This window comes from Bombina bombina, chromosome 2, assembly GCF_027579735.1.
Source record: "Bombina bombina isolate aBomBom1 chromosome 2, aBomBom1.pri, whole genome shotgun sequence".
Classification (NCBI taxonomy): Eukaryota; Metazoa; Chordata; class Amphibia; order Anura; family Bombinatoridae; genus Bombina; species Bombina bombina.
In genome coordinates, this window is record NC_069500.1 from 1,186,344,910 (window position 1) to 1,186,364,372 (window position 19,463).

Below are 19,463 nucleotides of genomic sequence, written 5' to 3' on the forward strand. Positions count from 1 at the left end.
GTCGCTATCTCGGGTCCATCTGTCCAAGGGAATGAGTTTCCGCAGGCCAGAATGGACTATAGTAACGACAGATGCCAGCCTTCTGGGCTGGAGTGCAGTCTGGAACTCCCTGAAGGCTCAGGGTTCGTGGATTCAGGAGGAGGCCCTCCTTCCGATAAACATTCTGGAACTAAGAGCGATATTCAATGCTCTTCAGGCTTGGCCTCAGCTAGCTGCGGTCAAGTTCATCAGATTTCAGTCGGACAACATCACGACTGTAGCCTATATTAACCATCAGGGGGGAACAAGGAGCCCCCTGGCAATGTTGGAGGTTTCAAAGATAATTCTATGGGCAGAGGTTCACTCTTGCCATCTCTCAGCTATCTATATCCCAGGAGTAGAGAACTGGGAGGCGGATTTTCTAAGTCGGCAGACTTTTCATCCGGGGGAGTGGGAGCTCCATCCGGAGGTATTTGCCCAGTTGATCCAACTTTGGGGCAAACCAGAACTGGATCTCATGGTGTCTCGTCAGAACGCCAAGCTTCCTTGTTACGGGTCCAGGTCCAGGGTTCCCAAGCCAGCACTGATAGATGCTCTAGCAGCGCCCTGGTCCTTCAGCCTGGCTTATGTGTTTCCACCGTTTCCTCTGCTCCCTCGTCTGATTGCCAAGATCAAGCAGGAGAGAGCTTCAGTGATCTTGATAGCCCCTGCGTGGCCATGCAGGACTTGGTATGCAGATCTGGTGGACATGTCATCCTTTCCACCATGGACTCTGCCGCTAAGGCAGGACCTTCTACTTCAAGGTCCCTTCAAACATCCAAATCTAATTTCTCTACGTCTGACTGCTTGGAGATTGAACGCTTGATTCTATCAAAGCGTGGTTTTTCCAAATCGGTCATTGATATCTTAATTCAGGCTCGAAAGCCTGTCACCAGGAAAATCTATCATAAGATATGGTGTAAATATCTTCATTGGTGTGAATCCAAGGGTTACTCATGGAGTAAGGTCAGGATTCCTAGGATATTATCTTTTCTCCAAGAAGGATTGGAGAAGGGTTTGTCAGCTAGTTCCTTAAAGGGACAGATTTCTGCTCTGTCTATTCTTTTGCACAAACGTCTGGCTGAGGTTCCAGACATTCAGGCGTTTTGTCAGGCTTTAGTTAGAATCAAGCCTGTGTTTAAACCTGTTGCTCCGCCATGGAGTTTAAATTTAGTTCTGAAAGTTCTTCAAGGGGTTCCGTTTGAACCTTTGCATTCCATAGATATTAAGCTTTTATCTTGGAAAGTTCTGTTTTTAGAAGCTATATCCTCGGCTCGAAGAGTTTCGGAGTTATCTGCTTTACAATGTGATTCCCCTTATCTGATTTTCCATGCAGATAAGGTAGTGTTACGTACCAAACCTGGGTTTCTTCCTAAGGTGGTATCTAATAAGAATATCAATCAGTAGATTGTTGTTCCTTCACTATGTACTAATCCTTCTTCAAAGAAGGAACGTCTATTACACAATCTTGATGTGGTTCGTGCTTTAAAGTTTTATTTACAAGCTACGAAGGATTTTCGTCAAACATCTGCTTTGTTTGTTGTCTACTCTGGACTTCTCTTTCTTTTTGGCTAAGAAGTATAATACGCTTAGCTTATGAGACTGCTGGCCAGCAGCCTCCTGAAAGAATTACAGCTCATTCTACTAGAGCAGTAGCTTCCACATGGGCTTTTAAACATGAGGCCTCTGTTGAACAGATTTGTAAGGCAGCGACTTGGTCTTCGCTTCATACCTTTTCTAAATTCTATAAATTTGATACTTTTGCTTCTTCGGAGGCTATTTTTGGGAGAAAGGTCTTACAGGCAGTGGTGCCTTCCGTTTAAGTTCCTGCCTTGTCCCTGCCTGGTATCCCACAAGTAATGGATGAACCCGTGGACTGGATACACCTTTACAAGAGAAAACAAAATTTATGCTTACCTGATAAATTTATTTCTCTTGTGGTGTATCCAGTCCACGGCCCGCCCTGTCATTTTAAGGCAGGTGTTTTTTGTTTTGTTTTTTAAACTACAGTCACCACTGCACCCTATAGTTTCTCCTTTTTTTTCTTGCTTGTCTTCGGTCGAATGACTGGGGCTGGCAGTTAGGGGAGGAGCTATATACAGCTCTGCTGTGGGTGTCCTCTTGCAGCTTCCTGTTGGGAAGGAGAATATCCCACAAGTAATGGATGAACCCGTGGACTGGATACACCACAAGAGAAATAAATTTATCAGGTAAGCATAAATTTTGTTTTCTTTGCCTAGATGTCTTCCCTTGTTGATGTGAGGAGAGTGCTGCTGCCGTCATACATCCATGGAATGTTTCCTGTGATCCTCTTGTGTTGGTGTCACTTTTTGGGACTGTTCCCAACTATTGACTTTTCTTTGGCTTTTACTGCTATTTGAGACATTTGATATTACATCTTGTATTCATTTTTTTATTTTTCTGTTATTATTTATATTGTGTCAGCAGTACTTTTATATCATTTATTTTTTGAGTGTGTTCTAGAGCGCCCCCTATTGAGTTATCTCTATTGAGATAGCTATTTTTAGCAGTCCCTGATCCAGTAGTTCTGGTAGGGGGCAGACTAAATCTTTTTCAGGAGGCTTGGTTTCAATCTGTCCCAGCTCCATGGGTTCAGAATATTGTTTCCCAGGGATATCGGATTGGTTTCAGAACAAGGCCCCCCCAGAGGAAGGTTTTTTTCTGTCCAATATACCAAGGAATCCTGTAAAAGCTCAGGCTTTTCTTCAATCTGTATCAGATCTGAAAAGAATGGGAGTAATTGTTCCATTTCCTTTACAGGAACAGGGAATGGGATTTTATTCAAATCTCTTCATTGTTCCAAAGAAGTAAGGCACTTTCACACCAGTCTTAGATCTAAAGACTCTCTAAACAAGTTTGTCGTCCACAATAGTTTTAAAGGATGCTTACCTTCATATTTCAATTCACCCAGAACATCACCAGTTTCTGAGGTTTGCTTTCCTTGAAAAGCATTATCAGTTTAGTGCTCTTCCATTTGGTCTAGCAACATCTCCAAGAATATTTACCAAGGTCCTGGGTGCCCTTTTGTCTGTAATCAGAGATCAGGGTATTGCAGTGTTTCCTTACCTGGACGATATCTTGGTACAGGCTTTTCCTTTAGCAGAATCTCACTCCAAACAACTATTGTTGTGTCTTCAAAGACATGATTAAAGGATTAATTTGCCCAAGAGTTGCTTGATTCCTCAGACAAGGTTTACTTTCCTTGGTTTCCAAATAGACTCAGTGTCCATGAGTCTTTCTCTAACAGAACAGAGAGAGATTAAATTGGTTCAGCCTGTCTGAAACTTCAGTCCCTCTCATTCCCTACAGTGGCCCAGTGAATGGAAGTTCTAGGTCTCATGATTGCAGCTTCAGATGCAATTCCATTTACTCGGTTCCATATGAGGCCTCTCCAGCTTTGTATGCTGCGTCAGTGGTTCAGGGATTATTCTCAGCTATCTCAAAGGATATTCTTAGATTCTAGTACAAGGCAGTCTCTGAATTGTTGGCTGAATCATCACTTTATTATTCAGTGGGCTTTTTTTGCTCGTCCTACCTGGTCTGTGATCACCACAGATGCAAGTTTTTCAGGTTGGGGAGCAGTTCTGGGGTCTCTGACCGCACAGGGGGTTTGGGTTTCTCAGGAGGCGAGTCTTCCAATTAATATTTTAGAACTCTGTGCAATTTGCAGGGCTCTTCAAGCTTGGTCTCTGTTAAAAGGGATTCTTATCTCTGTTTCCAGTCAGACAATATTACAGCAGTAGCTTATGTCAATCATCAGGGGGGAACTCACTGTTACGTGGCAATGAGGGAAGTGTCTCGAATTCTCTTTTGGGCAGAAGCAAATTCTTGCCTAATTTCTGCAGTTCACATTTCAGGAGTAAACAATTGGGATGCAGACTTTCTCAGTCATCAGTCTCTTCATCCAGGAGAGCGATCTCTTCATCAGGATGTGCTCAATATGATTGTGGACCATTGGGACCTGCCAGAGATAGATCTGATGGCCTCTAGTTTGAACAACAAACTTCCCAGGTACTTTGTGAGGTCCAGGGATCCTCTGGCAGAGGATGCTCTTTTAGTTCCTAAGTCATTTCAGCCTTCTTGAACATGCTGAGTCAAACTAATGCTGAGTCTTTGTTGGCCAGTACAACTCAACAGTTTATTGGGTAAGTAACATACAGATCAGTGGTGTGCTCTCTTAGAATCTGATGCGTTTCACACATGTGTACATATGCTTCCTCTGGTTATTCTTCCCAGAGTGATTTCAAAGATAAAGCAAAATAAGTAATTTGTATTCCTGATTGCTCCAGCATGGCCTCGCAGGATTTGGTGTGCAGATCTGGTTCAGATGTCCAGTTGTCCTCCTTGGCCTCTTCCACTGCGGTCAGGCATCCTGTCATAAGGTCCTTTTTTCCATCCGGATCTAAAGTCTCTAAACTTGATGGCATGGAAATTAAACGCTTAGTTCTGAGGCTAAATGTTCTGGTGACTAAATGCAGCCACCAATCAGCAATCGCTTTCCAGGGTGCTGAACCAAAAATGGGCCGGCTCGTAAGCTTACATTCCTGCTTTCTCAAATAAAGATACCAAATGAATGAAGAAAATTTATTATAGTAGTAAATTAGAAAGTTGCTTAAAACTGCATGTTCTATCCCAATCATGAAATAAAAAATTTGGGTTCTCTTTAAATCTTTTGATATTTTTTTTTTTAAAAAGCAGGGACATATGCTTAGGACCTGGCCCATTTCTGCAACACTATATGGCAGCAGTTTTGCAAGAATGTTATCCATCTTCAAGAATACTAGAAGGCAGGACTATTTCCTGTCATGTAGTGCTCCAGATGCCTACCTAAGTATCTCTTTAACAGAGAATATCATAGGAATGAAGACAATGTGATAATAGAAGTAAATTGGAAACTTTTTTAAGATGATATGCCCTGTCTGAATCACAAAATATATATTTTTTGGGTTTCATATCCCTATAATATTTCAAACCAGTTTGCTAACTGCATTGTCAGACTGTCTTTGCTCAACATAAAATAAATGTGTTTTGCCAGCGTTCATTTGGCATTCATCCAGTACAGCAGATTGGCAGATGATTATTGCTGCTGGGTTACTGGAGTGTTTCCTGAAGACAGATTAGTGGATCATGGGTATAACAAATAATAGGGTGCATCATTTTGTTTTATAATAATCCAACTGGAAATGCATACACATGTTTATTTCTTTTGAATGTCTATAGTTTAATTTGATATGGCCCTCCATGACTTCATTTCTCTTTTCCTTCTTAATATGAGGAGAGTCCATGGCGTCAATCCTTTCTTGTGGGAATAGAGAACCTGGCCACCAGAAGGAGGCAAAGACACCCCAGCCAAAAGCTCAAATACCTCCCCCACTTCCCTCATATCCCAGTCATTCTTTGCCTTTCGTCATAGGCGGTTGGCAGAGAAGTGTCATAAGATACGGAGTAGTTCCTTATGGAGGGCAGTACTCTTCAAAATGGGACTGGAGTTTTAAGTAGTCTTGTTGGCCTCTCAGTGAGAGTATTGACGAATGTTAGGGTCTGGAGATGCAGGGAGAGTCTTTCTGCAAACCCATCCAGACTCATATTAACAGCTCCTAAGCAATCAGTGTAGACAAGTTTCACTGCCTGCTTCTATCACTCAAGTCCATGTCAGGAGCGATGCTAAAAGACTGTCAAACTTGAGAGGCTGTGTGTCTGTTCCACGGCAGAGATTCTGGTAAGATTGTTTCATTTTTTTTATACACATATGATAACGCAAGAAGATAGGGTCACAGTGTGACTCCTTTATCTGTATGGAATCAAGGGTTAATATCTCCGGAAGGGGATTATTAAATAAGGGGGTTTATCGCATAATTTACTTTATTATGTTTTATGCTGCGACATGTGTGAGATAAGGCTCAGGCAGATGTTGGAACATACAGGTTTTACTTTAGTTTTGGGTAGCTGTGCAGCCTGTTAGGCTTGGCACGCTTTTTCCTGTAGCAGGGGCGGTCCTGCATGGCGCACCTCGTGACCGGATGTGGTCACACTGATTCCTTTTTCCTTATCATGCGGTGTACAGGAGATGAAGCAGTTTCTCTGTGGGGCCTGGGTCATAGGAGGTGGTGAGTGCCCCAGCCATTGGGGGTATAAAGGTTCCATTTATCTTTTTCTATAGTCCATTTTACAAGTGCAAGCTACGAAGGACTCTGATACGTTAGAGGGTACTCCCTCTTTACGTAAGTCTAATACCTGTCTATATTGTGAGGAGTCTACTGTATATTCACCTGCTCAATTATGTTCCACATGCTTTGAAAAAGAAATTATATCTAAGAAAGACAATATGTTTAGTACCACTGAGCCGTCCACCTCTGAGAGTCTCCGTCCCTTGAGGTGCGTTCCCTGCAGTCATCTCCTATGACACATGCAGCTTCCCATTGCAATACTAATCCTCCTTCTGGAGGGGCCCTCTTACCGCCAGACTTTACTGAACAGCTACAAACTGCAGTGTCTGTGGCCTTCAGTGCTTTACCTCGCCCTGCTAAGTGCAAGCGAAAGGTCAAATATTGCTATCCTTCCAAGGGGTCATCTACTAACTTATTGGATTTATCTGATACAAGATTATCCGCTAATGAAGACGCCTCTGATACTTCAGAGGATGCTCTTTCTGGGTTGGAATCTGCTGCCTCTAAGCCTCCAGCTGCGGAGCAACCAGACTTTAGATTTAGTATTGAACACTTACGCTTTCTGTTAAAGGAAGTTTTGACTACTTTAGAGGTTCCAGAACCTAAATTACCTGAAGTACCACAGACTTTCCCGGTTCCCGTAAAGATGGCGAATATTATTAAGAATGAATGGGAAAGACTTGGTTCTTCTTTTTCCCCTTCTTCTTCCTTTAAGAAATGATTCCCGGTTCCGGACTCTCAATTGGAGTTGTGGGGTTCCGTCCCTAAGGTGGATGGCGCTATCTCCACGCTTGCTGAACGCACTACTATCCCGCTTGAGGATAGTTCATTGTTTAAAGAGCCCATGGATAAGAAGCTAGAAACTCTGTTGAGAAAGATGTTTCAGCACACAGGATATTTGTTTCAACCGGCAGCGGCGGTTGCTGCTCTAGCTGGAGCCGCTACCTATTGGTGCGACTCTTTATCTGAATTGATCGAAGTGGAAGGTCCCCTTGACACGATCCAGGAAAGAATTAAGGCCTTAAGTGTAGCTAATTATTTTATTTGTGATGCAAATATGCAGATTATTCGCCTGAATGCCAAGGCGTCAGGTTTTTCTGTGCTAGCCTGTAGGGCACTCTGGCTGAAGTCTTGGTCTGCGGACATGACTTTAAAATCTAGACTTCTTTCCCTTCCATTTAAGGGGAAGATTCTTTTTGGTCCAGGCTTGGACTCAATCATATCCACGGTCACTGGAGGCAAAGGTGCCTTTTTACCGCAGGATAAGAAGAACAAACCTAAGGGACAGGGTCCTAATTTTCGTTCCTTTCGTTCGGATAAATCTTAACACCAGCAGTCCTCCGCAAAGCCTGAACAGTCCAAACGAACTTGGAAACCGACTCAGTCTTGGAATAAATCCAAGCAGAACAAGAAGCCTGCCGAGTCAAAGTCGGCATGAAGGGGCGGCCCACGATCCGTCTCTGGATCGTGTAGGGGGCAGACTATCTCTCTTTTTGGAGGCTTCGCTGGGGGACGTGCAAGACCCTTGAGTCCTGGGGGTCATCGCTCAGGGATACAGGATAGTTTTCAAATCTAATCCACCCAGAGGCAGATTCCTCTTGTCAAACCTGTCTTCAAGGCCAAAAAAACGAGAGGCCTTTCTAGGGTGCGTGAGGGATCTCTTCTCCTTGGGAGTAATTGTACCGGTACCTCTAGCTGAGAGAGGTCTGGGATACTACTCAAACCTTTTTGTGGTCCCAAAGAAGGGAGGGCACTTTTTGCCTGATTCTGGACCTAAAGTGCTTAAACATGTTCCTGTTGGTCCCATCATTCAAGATGGAGATGTAAAGGTCCATTCTGACCTTAATTCAGGAAGGACAGTTCATGACTATGATAGACTTGAAGGATGCTTACCTTCACGTTCCAATCCACAAGGAACACTTCAAGTTCCTAAGATTCGTGTTCCTGGACCTGCCCTTCCAGTTTGTTGCTCTTCCATTTGGTCTAGCTACTGCCTCAAGAGTCTTTACGAAGGTTCTGGGGGCTTCGTTCACAGTGGCGAGATCCAGAGGTATAGAAGTAGCGCCATATTTAGATGACATACTGGTTCAGGCACCATCCTGTTGGCTGGCAGAGGACCATTCAAACGCTCTTCTATTGCTTCTTCGATCTCATGGATGGAAGATAAACTTAGAGAAGTGTTATCTTGTTCCCAGTACCAGGGTGGAATTCCAGAGTACTATAATAGACTCCATATCCATGAGGATATTCCTTACAGCCAGAGACGTTACAAGCGAACTTCCAATTGTCTTGCCCTACAGACCTCCTTAAGGCTCTCTGTTGCCTGGTGTATGGAGGTAATTGGGCTCATGGTGTCCAGCATAGACATTCCATTCGCCAGATTCCATCTCAGACCTGTTCAGCTGTGCATGCTGAGTCAGTGGTAAGACGACCATTCAGATCTGTCGCAACAGATTTCTCTGGACAACCAGTCGAGAGAATTGCTCTCTTGGTGGCTCTGTCCAGATCACCTGTCCCAAGGGACAACCTTCTTGTGACCATCCTAGGAGATTGTGACTACGGACGTGAGTATATCAGGATGGGAAGCTGTTTGGGGTGCCAGGAAGGCACAGGGCCTGTGGACTTGAGAGGAATCTCTCCTCCTGATCAACATTTTGGAACTTCAAGCGATCTTCAATGCTCTGAAGGCTTGGCCTCTTCTGGGTTCGTACCGGTTTATCGGATTCCAAGCAGACAACATTACCTCAGTGGCTTACATCAACCATCAGGGGGGAACGAGGAGTTCCCTAGCAATGAGGGAAGTATCTTGGATTCTGGAATGGGTGGAGGCCCACAACTGTTCTCTATCAGCGATCCACATTCCCGGTATGGACAACTGGGAAGCGAATTTCCTCAGCAGACAATCCTTTTGTCCAGGGGAATGGTCTCTCCATCCTGAGGTGTTTGCAGAGTTTTGCAACAGATGGGGGACGGTTTGACCCTATCTGTTTTTTTGCACAAGAGGCTCGCTGAGCTTCCTGATGTTTAGTCTTTTGTTCAGTCTCTGGCTAGAATCAGGCCTGTGTTTAGATCCAACACTCCAACTTGGAGTTTAAATCTAGTTCCTAAAGTTTTGCAGAGGACTCCATTTGAGCCTATGCATGTGGTTGACATTCATTAAATTACTGTATTGGGAGGTTCTTTTTCTACTGGCTATTGCTTCGGCGTGCAGAATCTCTGAGATTGCTGCCTTGCAATGTTAGCCTCGTTACCTAGTTTTTCATGCTGATAAGGCTGTTCTTTGTACTGGGTTAGGTTTTCTTCCTAAGGTCGTTTCTGATTGCAACATCAATCAGGAGATTGTGGTTCCTTCCTTGTGTCCTAATCCTCCTCCTCCTTCGAAGGAACGGTTACTTCATAATTTGGATGTGGTTCGGGCTTTGAAGTTCTATTTTCAAACTACGAAGGATTTTAGACAGACTTCTTCTTTGTTTGTTGTCTATTCTGGGATGCATAGAGGGCAGAAGGCCTCTTCCACTTCCTTATCTTTTTGGTTGAGGAGTATTATTCGCTTAGCATATGAGAGAGCGGGACATAAGCCTCCTCAGAGAATTAAGGCTCATTCAACTAGAGCTGTGGCTTCCTCTTGGGCCTTTAAGAATGAGGCCTCTATGGAGCAGATTTGTAGGGCGGCTACCTGGTCCTCCTTACATACCCTTTTCAAAATTTTACAAGTTTCACGTTTTTGCTTCGGCTGAAGCAGCTTTTGGGAGAAAGGTTTTGCAGGCTGTGGTGCCCTCAGAATAGGTTCAGCCTCTCTTTTTACCCTCCCGTATTTATTCAGTGTCTTCTAGAGCTTGGGTATATGTTTCCCACAAGTAAGGAATGAAGCCATGGACTCTCCTCATATTAAGAAGAAAAACATAAATTATGCTTACCAGATCATTTCCTTCTGTATGAGGAGAGTCCACGGCCCCCGCCAGTGTTCTCTGTTGGGCGGACCTAAATTCTGGCACCCTTTATACCCTGATATTTCTCCTACTGTTCCTTGTTCCCTTGGCTGAATGACTGGGATATGAGGAAAGTAGGGGAGGTATTTGAGCCTTTGGCTGGGGTGTCTTTGCCTAATCCTGGTGGCCAGGTTCTGTATTCCCACAAGTAAGGAATGAAGCCGTGGACTCTCCTCATACAGAAGGAAAGGAAATTATCTGGTAAGAATAATTTGTTTTTGTAGTGTTTTTTTTTTAATCCAGCCCAGTTGGACCACACCAAATAACATTGTATGTGGATGTATGATATACATTTCTAGTGAGGTTTTCTCTTTAATTAGTTTTTAGACTGTTTGGGTTAACATAAAACCCAGCCACACAAATAAGTATGTAAGTTTTGTTTGAAATTCTGGGCATGTTTGAAAGATTCCATTACGCAATAGATAAGCAATACATTTATTTATTTCTTACAAAACTGTCAGTATGATGTAGGAACCCTATAAAAGAGAGATACAAAAAAAACTGCTTCTGCAAATTCTAGCACTAACACATAATAAAAAAATGTTATAGCAGTGGTCACAGAACGCTATTTTAGGAATGATTAGGTCAGTGATATTTGTCAATTTGCTGCATTCACCCTGTAGTGGAATTAATGGTTTCCATAAGCGGACTCCAGTTCATTCACTCATCATTCTTCATGTCTTGTCTGTGACAGATTATTTCCAAACTGAAGGATGAAATCGCACTGATGGAGAAGGAGCAAAGTGACCTTGATCTCCACATTTCGAGAACAGATTGGTGGTGTGAGAATCTTGGCCTGTGGAGAGCGCTTATAAACATCAGTGAGGTAAATCCTGTCACTTTACAGAGACGTCCAGAACCACTTATTACTGTGTACATAACTTGATGATACACATGTAGATTTGCAGAGTTTATTTTTAGTTGTTTTAAAGAGACATTTACAACAACATTAAGTAATTTCTTTAATTAAAGGGCCTTTTCATCTTCATGATTTTAGTGCTTTTACTCTGTTATCCTCTCCTTACTTAGTTTCATAAACTTATTTATATTGGGGATAAAAACACACGTCATTCTATCTGTTGCTTGTAAACACAATGTACAGATACCTGTATTGTATTTGGCACTGCCAGTATGCACTTTACTGTTCATGCTTACAGTGCTGAGTGTAGCAAGTAAATGAAAAACAGTTTTAGATACCATGAAAAATAACAGATTTGAAAATACTCTTTGATATAAAGATGCTTTCAAGTTTGCCCAAGATTGACCAATAAAACTAGATATAAGTAGACAACCCATGGTATTGGTCTAGGCCCATTTTTACAATTCATGCAACCAGTTAGCCATATGATGTATGCCATCTCACCATAAGTTAAATGAAGAATAATGTGTTTGCTGTGAAAATATTCTTAATTAAACTGTAAATCAAACTTATCTCTTGCTGTTGCAAACTTGCAGGTTCAAAATAGCTTGAAGACAAAGTTGTCCTACTGGCCTTTTGGCTGGGGACATCCTTATAGCCTCTGAGGAACTGGAGGCAGCTCTAATACGGAAACATTCCCCTTATAATAAAAGTAATGTAACAAAAATCGAATTCAGAAAATAATTTTGTTTTTTTATATACATTTGGTTTGATGGTTTTAGAGAACAGCAGTTAGTTTTCAAGTGCTTGCGATGAAACTTCTTTAGTCTTGTGACCAGCAAATACCAGAAATCATAGCATGTGGCATCTGAAGATATAATCTCATGAAAGCGCTACTAACATCCTCCAACTTTGTAAGTCCCAGCTACCACAACTTCCTCTGAGACTTCCAAAAGGCCACATCATATTTTCCCACTGTCTTAGACCTTCACAATTCATAACAGCAGAAAATAGGTTTGATTTGCTGCTTAGTGAAGCTTAATTCCTGGTCAAACACAATAGTCATTTAAGGTATGGACTATGGTGAGATTAAAAGTGAACCAGAAAACTCTGGGTAAGATATGCAAATGTTTGCTTTAGTGTGAGATGTATTTCTCATTTGCATGTCAGAGTTTTCTGGTTCACTTTAATCTCACCATAAGTTACATGAATACTGCATTTTGATTTGCAGCTTATTATTGCTTAATTCCAGGGCAAACTTCTATTATTCTGTATTTGTAAATTTAAAACCGCTTTGAGTCTGGGTCATCTGGCTGTGTACTTATTTGTATCCTCAGAGGAATTGGAAGTATGTCCTCCAGGATAAATGGACCCTTATGTGATATTGTATGTATATATGTATGTCTTTATGTATGTGTGTGTGTTTATATATATATCAAGTTAAAGAACCATAGGGAGAAAGTGTTACATCTCCTAAACCATAAAGGAGATTTAAACCACTAAGCAGTGAGTTAGACTGCAAAAATTATCGTAAAAACTCTATTACGAAAAGTGGGGGTGCAGGCCCTCAATTGTTATTTATATTGATAAAAGAGGAAATATTGCAAAGGAGAGGGATTACAGCACTCTTTTAAATTACCAAACTCTCATCGTCTGAAAATAGCTCACACAGCACCAGAGAAACGACCATTGAAAAGCAGTTATATATAGAGGAATCCATTCATTAGCCTAATACAAACCAGGATAGATCATGAAGCCTAAAATATGAACATTCAGTAATAACAAAACCTGTAGGACAGGTCTTTGAAACTGGTACAAGCCAACTGTCGGGAACTTACAGCCAATCTAAATACGGGTTAAAGTGATACAGTTTTGAGGCATACCCAGGTGCGGAAATTTGTTGCAGAAGTCTCAAATGGATACTTTTCCTATATTATAGGAACATTCACACTTTAAACGCAACCTTAATTAGAAGGCTTGTGAGGTTGTCTTTACCTTGTAGCCTCTACTACTTCAGCAAGTTGCTTTGGTTGAAAGTTTAAGTTACTATTTCTGGGAAGAACTCTCTAAGCCACTATATCTGACTTGGATGTTAACCAATCAAGGACATTGATCAAAGACACAGTTTTTATTTTTATGTATGCCATTTTTATGTCACACTGTTTCATGTCTTATCTCCTACAGGTTTTGTTATTACTATATGAATGTTCATATTTTAGGCTTCATGCTCTATCCTGGTCGTATTGGGCTAATAAATGTTTTTTTTTTCTTAAACGGGAAGAGTCCACAGCTGCATTCATTACTTTTGGGAATTCAGAACCTGGCCACCATGAGGAGGCAAAGATACCCCAGCCAAAGGCTTAAATACCTCCCCCACTTCCCTCATCCCCCAGTCATTCTTTGCCTTTCGTCACATGAGGTTGACAGAGAAGTGTCAGAAGTTTGAGATAGTCTCTTATGAAGGGTGGTACGCTTCGAAATGGGACTGGAGTTTTAAGTAGTCCTGTCAGCCTATCAGTGAGAGCATGGATGTAGGTTAGAGTGCGGAGATGCAGGGAGAGTCTTTCTGTGAAACCATCCTGACTCATATTAAAAGCTCCTTGGCAGAGGGGCGTGTCCCGGCTATGGCCTAAGATGGCTGCTAAACTGGGAGCTCTGTAAAAAAGAATTACAATCCGCCTTGTAATTAGGATTCTTTACATCCATCAAGAAAAAAATAGACCTTTGTGCAGTAGATAACACTTTGCTGGACTGGATTATACCTACATTGAAAGAAAAGAAGCTTCCCAGGCTAGACCGCAGAGATCTCGTGGCGGCCTACATGGAGAGAGAACGCATCGGGGAACCGGGGTAAGCAGAGTAAATACTGTGCCTCTGCATCAACTCCTCACATTGCATGCACCCTTCTGAGGAAAACCATCCAGCCTAATTTTTGGTTGTGCTGAGCAGGGGGCAGTTAGCTGGAGCGAGCAATACTGATGCTTATATTGCAGAACTATTCTACTATCTTAACATGGAGAGGGTATACTCCAGCATCAAGACCCTGATGGAAGAGCGTGAGGCGCAAATTTGTAAGAAAGTGGACCAAATTCTTACATTCCTGACCACATGATCTTTGGCATATGGTGCAGCTACGCAGCAGGAAATACAGCAGTCTGAATGGCAGTCGCCTTCCTCACACCAATCCAGTCCCACAGAATGCCTGACTACAAGAGAGAGCGGGGCGATAATGCAGAGCCTACCTAAGGCTGGTTTCTCCCTCCTGACCCTGGACTATCGCAACCCAGAGCTTCTGGAGCATATCCAGACTGATCGCAGTCCCACCAAGGCTCCCCGACAGAGGGCAGATGTGTGCGGCACGCAGGGTTCCTCACCATATGGGCGATCAAGACAAGTTACTCTGCTGTGGGCCCAGTCGACTACTTGGAGAGATGCAGCTGGCTCTCATAGACGGAAGATGGGGTCCTCCAACACATGTATCTTTAAGGGACTTAGAATCACAAACCGGGACACTCACAGTCAGCTTGACGGTATGAGCTGGTCAGTGGAAAACCCTCCCTTTGCTTTCGGCTGCCCTATCTCTTCAGGGACATTTGAACTCGTTGACAATGGCGCATACGCTGGTGCTGTGAGTATGGAGGACCGTTCTGATATTGGTTAACTTTAGGCACCTTCTCTGGCCCTAAACAAGAGCTACATCTCTGTGGTCACTGTGACTCTCTTATTGGGACTAATGACGACCTTTTGGTCTGATGTGCTACGTAAAGTTACATTCCTTTCACCAGAATGGGTGTACATAGATATATGTATGGGGGACTGCCTTGACACTATATAATCTCCTAAATCTCGTATTATTCTTGTTTGATGGACCAGATGTGTGAGGTTATATAGATGTTTTATGTCTCTTTAACCCTGCTCCACTAATATAAAATGTATTATGTGCTCCTTATTTAAATGTTAATAGACTTTGCTATCCAGCTTGGTGTGAATTTCTGGGACTTGTCTATTGTTGCATTTATATCAGGCTTGTTCCCTTCAATATATCAAGTTTAGAGAAATGTATTAATGTGGTGGGTTCCAGACCACTATGGTCCTTTATTTTAAGTGGGGGAACAATTTGTACCTTTAAGCCAGTATTATTATATATCTATTAATAGATCACAGTGTATTTAGGGATTCTACCTATGTTCTTATATTCTGTTATGCATTCAGGATACCCTCAGATACCTATATATTTCACTCTTGTGTATATACTACTTATTTTACTTACTATAGGCTCGCAGGACATGTCTCAATGTGTATTTACTTTGGTAGTCCACTGACCATATGTGATAGTTTATGTGAGGAACTAAGCGGGGAATGGCACATGATATCTGTATATTACAGTATTTATGCTAACTATCTGTGTTTAACTATACCATAATTTCACAAGTATGTCTCCTTAGATACAATACCATCTTGGCCTAACATAACCTCTACTAATTATTCAGTTTGCAATGGAAGCCTCCTTGGGTAGTAGCCTGCCTCAGCTTGATTTGTTATATTTGCACCTCCGCTTGTGGGGCTTACCTCTATAGGCTTCCACGTGGCCTATATTTTATTGCATTAAATCTACCACAAGATCTAATTAAATATTTTTGCTGGGTCTCTTTATCTCATAGATTTTTTTATAGTCTTATAGTAGACTCAATGTACTGTCTGAGGCCGAGATAGTACGAATAGCATATAATCCTCCCTCAATCCTCTTGTAATACATAGAGATCCCATGCAAAATTCTACTATTACTTGTGGTTTTATTATGCCTTAAGCTTATTAACCTAAATAGATGTATAGGGAGCTTGTATAATATAGTAGGATCCACCTTTCTCGACCCCCTGAAGAGGCTTCAGCCTTTACCCTAGAACGCATATTATTCACTATAACTACTTCCAAAAGAGGTTCACCTTGTTCTGCTTTAGCATATATTTAAGTATTAGCTCTGTGGCTGAGTCCTGAGCATTGGTATTCTTCTTTACTTAATAGTAGCCCCAAGTCTTTGGTAGTTATAGCTCTCTGCTTGACTTCCTATGGGAAGGGCCCAAAAATTCACCCCGAAATTATTGTGTTAAGCTAATTATTTCCTATTTCGACGAGTGCTTTAAAGCTGCAGCTACTTGCTCACATGTCAATGGTCTAATACCCTCACACAACTTTATAGAAGCACATTTATAGATATCAGTTTATGGCTTAGGTGTGGCCTATCAGGTTCTCATAAAGTATATAAAAAAAGCTACTTATTTCCTATTTTGATAAAGGCACTACAGCTGCATTTTCAGATGTTAAAGGTTATAATTTAACCTTACAGATTATATAAAATGGTACTAACGCGTTGGGTCTTAGATAGGCCCTGATGATATATTCCCCAACATTTACCCCATTTCTGTGGGGGTATGCTTCATCTTAATTTTTGCATATAAAAGGGGGGTCTTGTGATACAAACGTATAAAGTTCATAATAATGATTAAAAAATTAGGTTTGTCACCTGAGATCCAAAAGTGGTCTCCTTTGTTGAATTTAACCTCCTATAGTGTAGATAGTTCCTATTGAGGCCCAAAAGTGACCTCGTGTGACATCAGGGAGGTGTAATGATCATCAGGCATATTAGTTGCATACCTTATGTCTGTACCTCTTGTCTGGAATATGTAGTGTATATTGGAAATATGTGGTACTATGATGTATTTCTCACCATTACTATGTTTTATTGTTTTGTATTATATGTATGCCTTGTAACAATCCTCAGATAAAAATTATTTAAAAAAAAAAAAAAAAAAAGCTCCTTGGCAATCGGCGTGGACGAGTTTCGCTGCCTGCCTTTATTCACTCAAGTTCATGTCAGAGGCGAGGCTACTATCTGTCACACTTGAAGGGCCGTGTTCCTGTTCCAATGCGTAGATTCCGGTAAGATCGTTTCATTTTAATTAATTTGTGAATGTGATGTTAACAAGAAGGTAGAGTCCCAGTGGGACTCCTTTTATCTTAAAATAGGAATCATGGGTTAATATCCTCTGAGTGGGGTTATTGAACAGGGGGGACTTTAATAATGTTTATGTGGTTCTATCTGCGGATGTGTACTAATACTTTAGGCTCATGGCTTTTTGGAAAATTAAGGCCTTATCATCAATTGGTGCAATCTTTAGATTTACGCGCTCTTTTTATGACTTGCACGGTGCACCTCGTGACCGTGTGCGGTTACGTTGTTTTTCACTTCCGTATGCTAATTGTGTGGCGACAGAGAGAATCTGCTCGTTGGTTGTCTGGTTCACAGGAGGTGGTGAGTGCCCCAGCCATTGGGGATGTAAAAAGGGTGCCAGTTAGTGTTTGTCATTTTTGTTATCCCAAGATGGAGGATTCTTATTTCTTTCATGTAATTGGCAAGAGTCCATGAGCTAGTGACGTATGGGATTTACAATCCTACCAGGAGGGGCAAAGTTTCCCAAACCTCAAAATGCCTATAAATACACCCCTCACCACACCCACAATTCAGTTTTACAAACTTTGCCTCCTATGCAGGTGGTGAAGTAAGTTTGTGCTTGATTTTCTTCGTTGATATGCGCTTCTCAGCATTTTGAATCCCGATTCCTCTCAGAGTACAGCGTTTGTCAGAGGGATGTGAAGGGAGTATCACCTATTGATTCTATGGTTTTCCTCATGGGAAATCTTTTCGAAGGTTCTCTGTTATCGGTCGTAGAGATTCATCTCCTACCTCCCTTTTCAGATCGACAATATACTCTCATATTCCATTACCTCTAATGATACTGTTTCAGTACTGGTTTGGCTATCTGCTTTATGTGGATGGGTGTCTTTAGGTAAGTATGTTTTCATTACTTAAGACACTCTCAGCTATGGTTTGGCACTTTATGTATTATTATACATTTTTAAATATATGTATTGTACTTATATTTGCCATGAGTCAGGTTTATGTATATTTCCATTTACAGACTATCAGTTTCAAAATTGGGAAACATATTTAGGGAGTTATTTTTTATTACATGGGGTATAGTCTTTTCTTCAAATTTGATTGCTTTTTCATTAATTTTCTCGGGCAAAATTAGGCTTGCGAGGTCGCAAAATGCTGATATTTATTGCGTAATTCTTGGCGCAATAATTTCTCCAACATAGGTGTGTCCGGTCCACGGCGTCATCCTTACTTGTGGGATATTCTCCTCCCCAACAGGAAATGGCAAAGAGCCCAGCAAAGCTGGTCACATGATCCCTCCTAGGCTCCGCCTACCCCAGTCATTCTCTTTGCCGTTGTACAGGCAACATCTCCACGGAGATGGCTTAGAGTTTTTTAGTGTTTAACTGTAGTTTTTCATTATTCAATCAAGAGTTTGTTATTTTCAAATAGTGCTGGTACGTACTATTTACTCAGAAACAGAAAAGAGATGAAGAATTCTGTTTGTATGAGGAAAATGATTTTAGCAACCGTAACTAAAATCCATGGCTGTTCCACACAGGACTGTTGAGAGCAATTAACTTCAGTTGGGGGAACAGTTTGCAGTCTCTTGCTGCTTGAGGTATGACACATTCTAACAAGACGATGTAATGCTGGAAGCTGTCATTTTCCCTATGGGATCCGGTAAGCCATGTTTATTACGATTGTAAATAAGGGCTTCACAAGGGCTTATTTAAACTGTAGACTTTTTTTGGGCTAAATCGATTGATATTAACACTTATTTAGCCTTGAGGAATCATTTATTCTGGGTATTTTGATTTAATAATATCGGCAGGCACTGTTTTAGACACCTTATTCTTTAGGGGCTTTCCCAAAGCATAGGCAGAGTCTCATTTTCGCGCCGGTGTTGCGCACTTGTTTTTGAGAGGCATGGCATGCAGTCGCATGTGAGAGGAGCTCTGATACTCATAAAAGACTTCTGAAGGCGTCATTTGGTATCGTATTCCCCTTTGGGTTTGGTTGGGTCTCAGCAAAGCAGATACCAGGGACTGTAAAGGGGTTTAAAGCTTAAAACGGCTCCGGTTCCGTTATTTTAAGGGTTAAAGCTTCCAAAATTGGTGTGCAATATTTTCAAGGCTTTAAGACGCTGTGGTGAAAATTTGGTGAATTTTGAACAATTCCTTCATGTTTTTTCGCAATTGCAGTAATAAAGTGTGTTCAGTTTAAAATTTAAAGTGACAGTAACGATTTTATTTTAAAACGTTTTTTGTACTTTCTGATCAAGTTTATGCCTGTTTAACATGTCTGAACTACCAGATAGACTGTGTTCTGAATGTGGGGAAGCCAGAATTCCTATTCATTTAAATAAATGTGATTTATGTGATAATGACAATGATGCCCAAGATGATTCCTCAAGTGAGGGGAGTAAGCATGGTACTGCATCATTCCCTCCTTCGTCTACACGAGTCTTGCCC

At 41.6% G+C, this 19,463-nt stretch overlaps 1 protein-coding gene across 1 annotated transcript in view; it reads left to right on the forward strand.

The window, feature by feature from the left end:
• Nucleotides 1–19,463, forward strand: part of SNX25 (sorting nexin 25) — a 776,760-nt gene that overhangs the window by 626,098 nt on the left and 131,199 nt on the right. Inside the window, exon 11 of the mRNA XM_053703884.1 lies at nt 10,890–11,021. Within this exon, the coding sequence (XP_053559859.1) occupies nt 10,890–11,021 (132 nt within the window). The remainder of the gene's footprint in view (nt 1–10,889; nt 11,022–19,463) is intronic.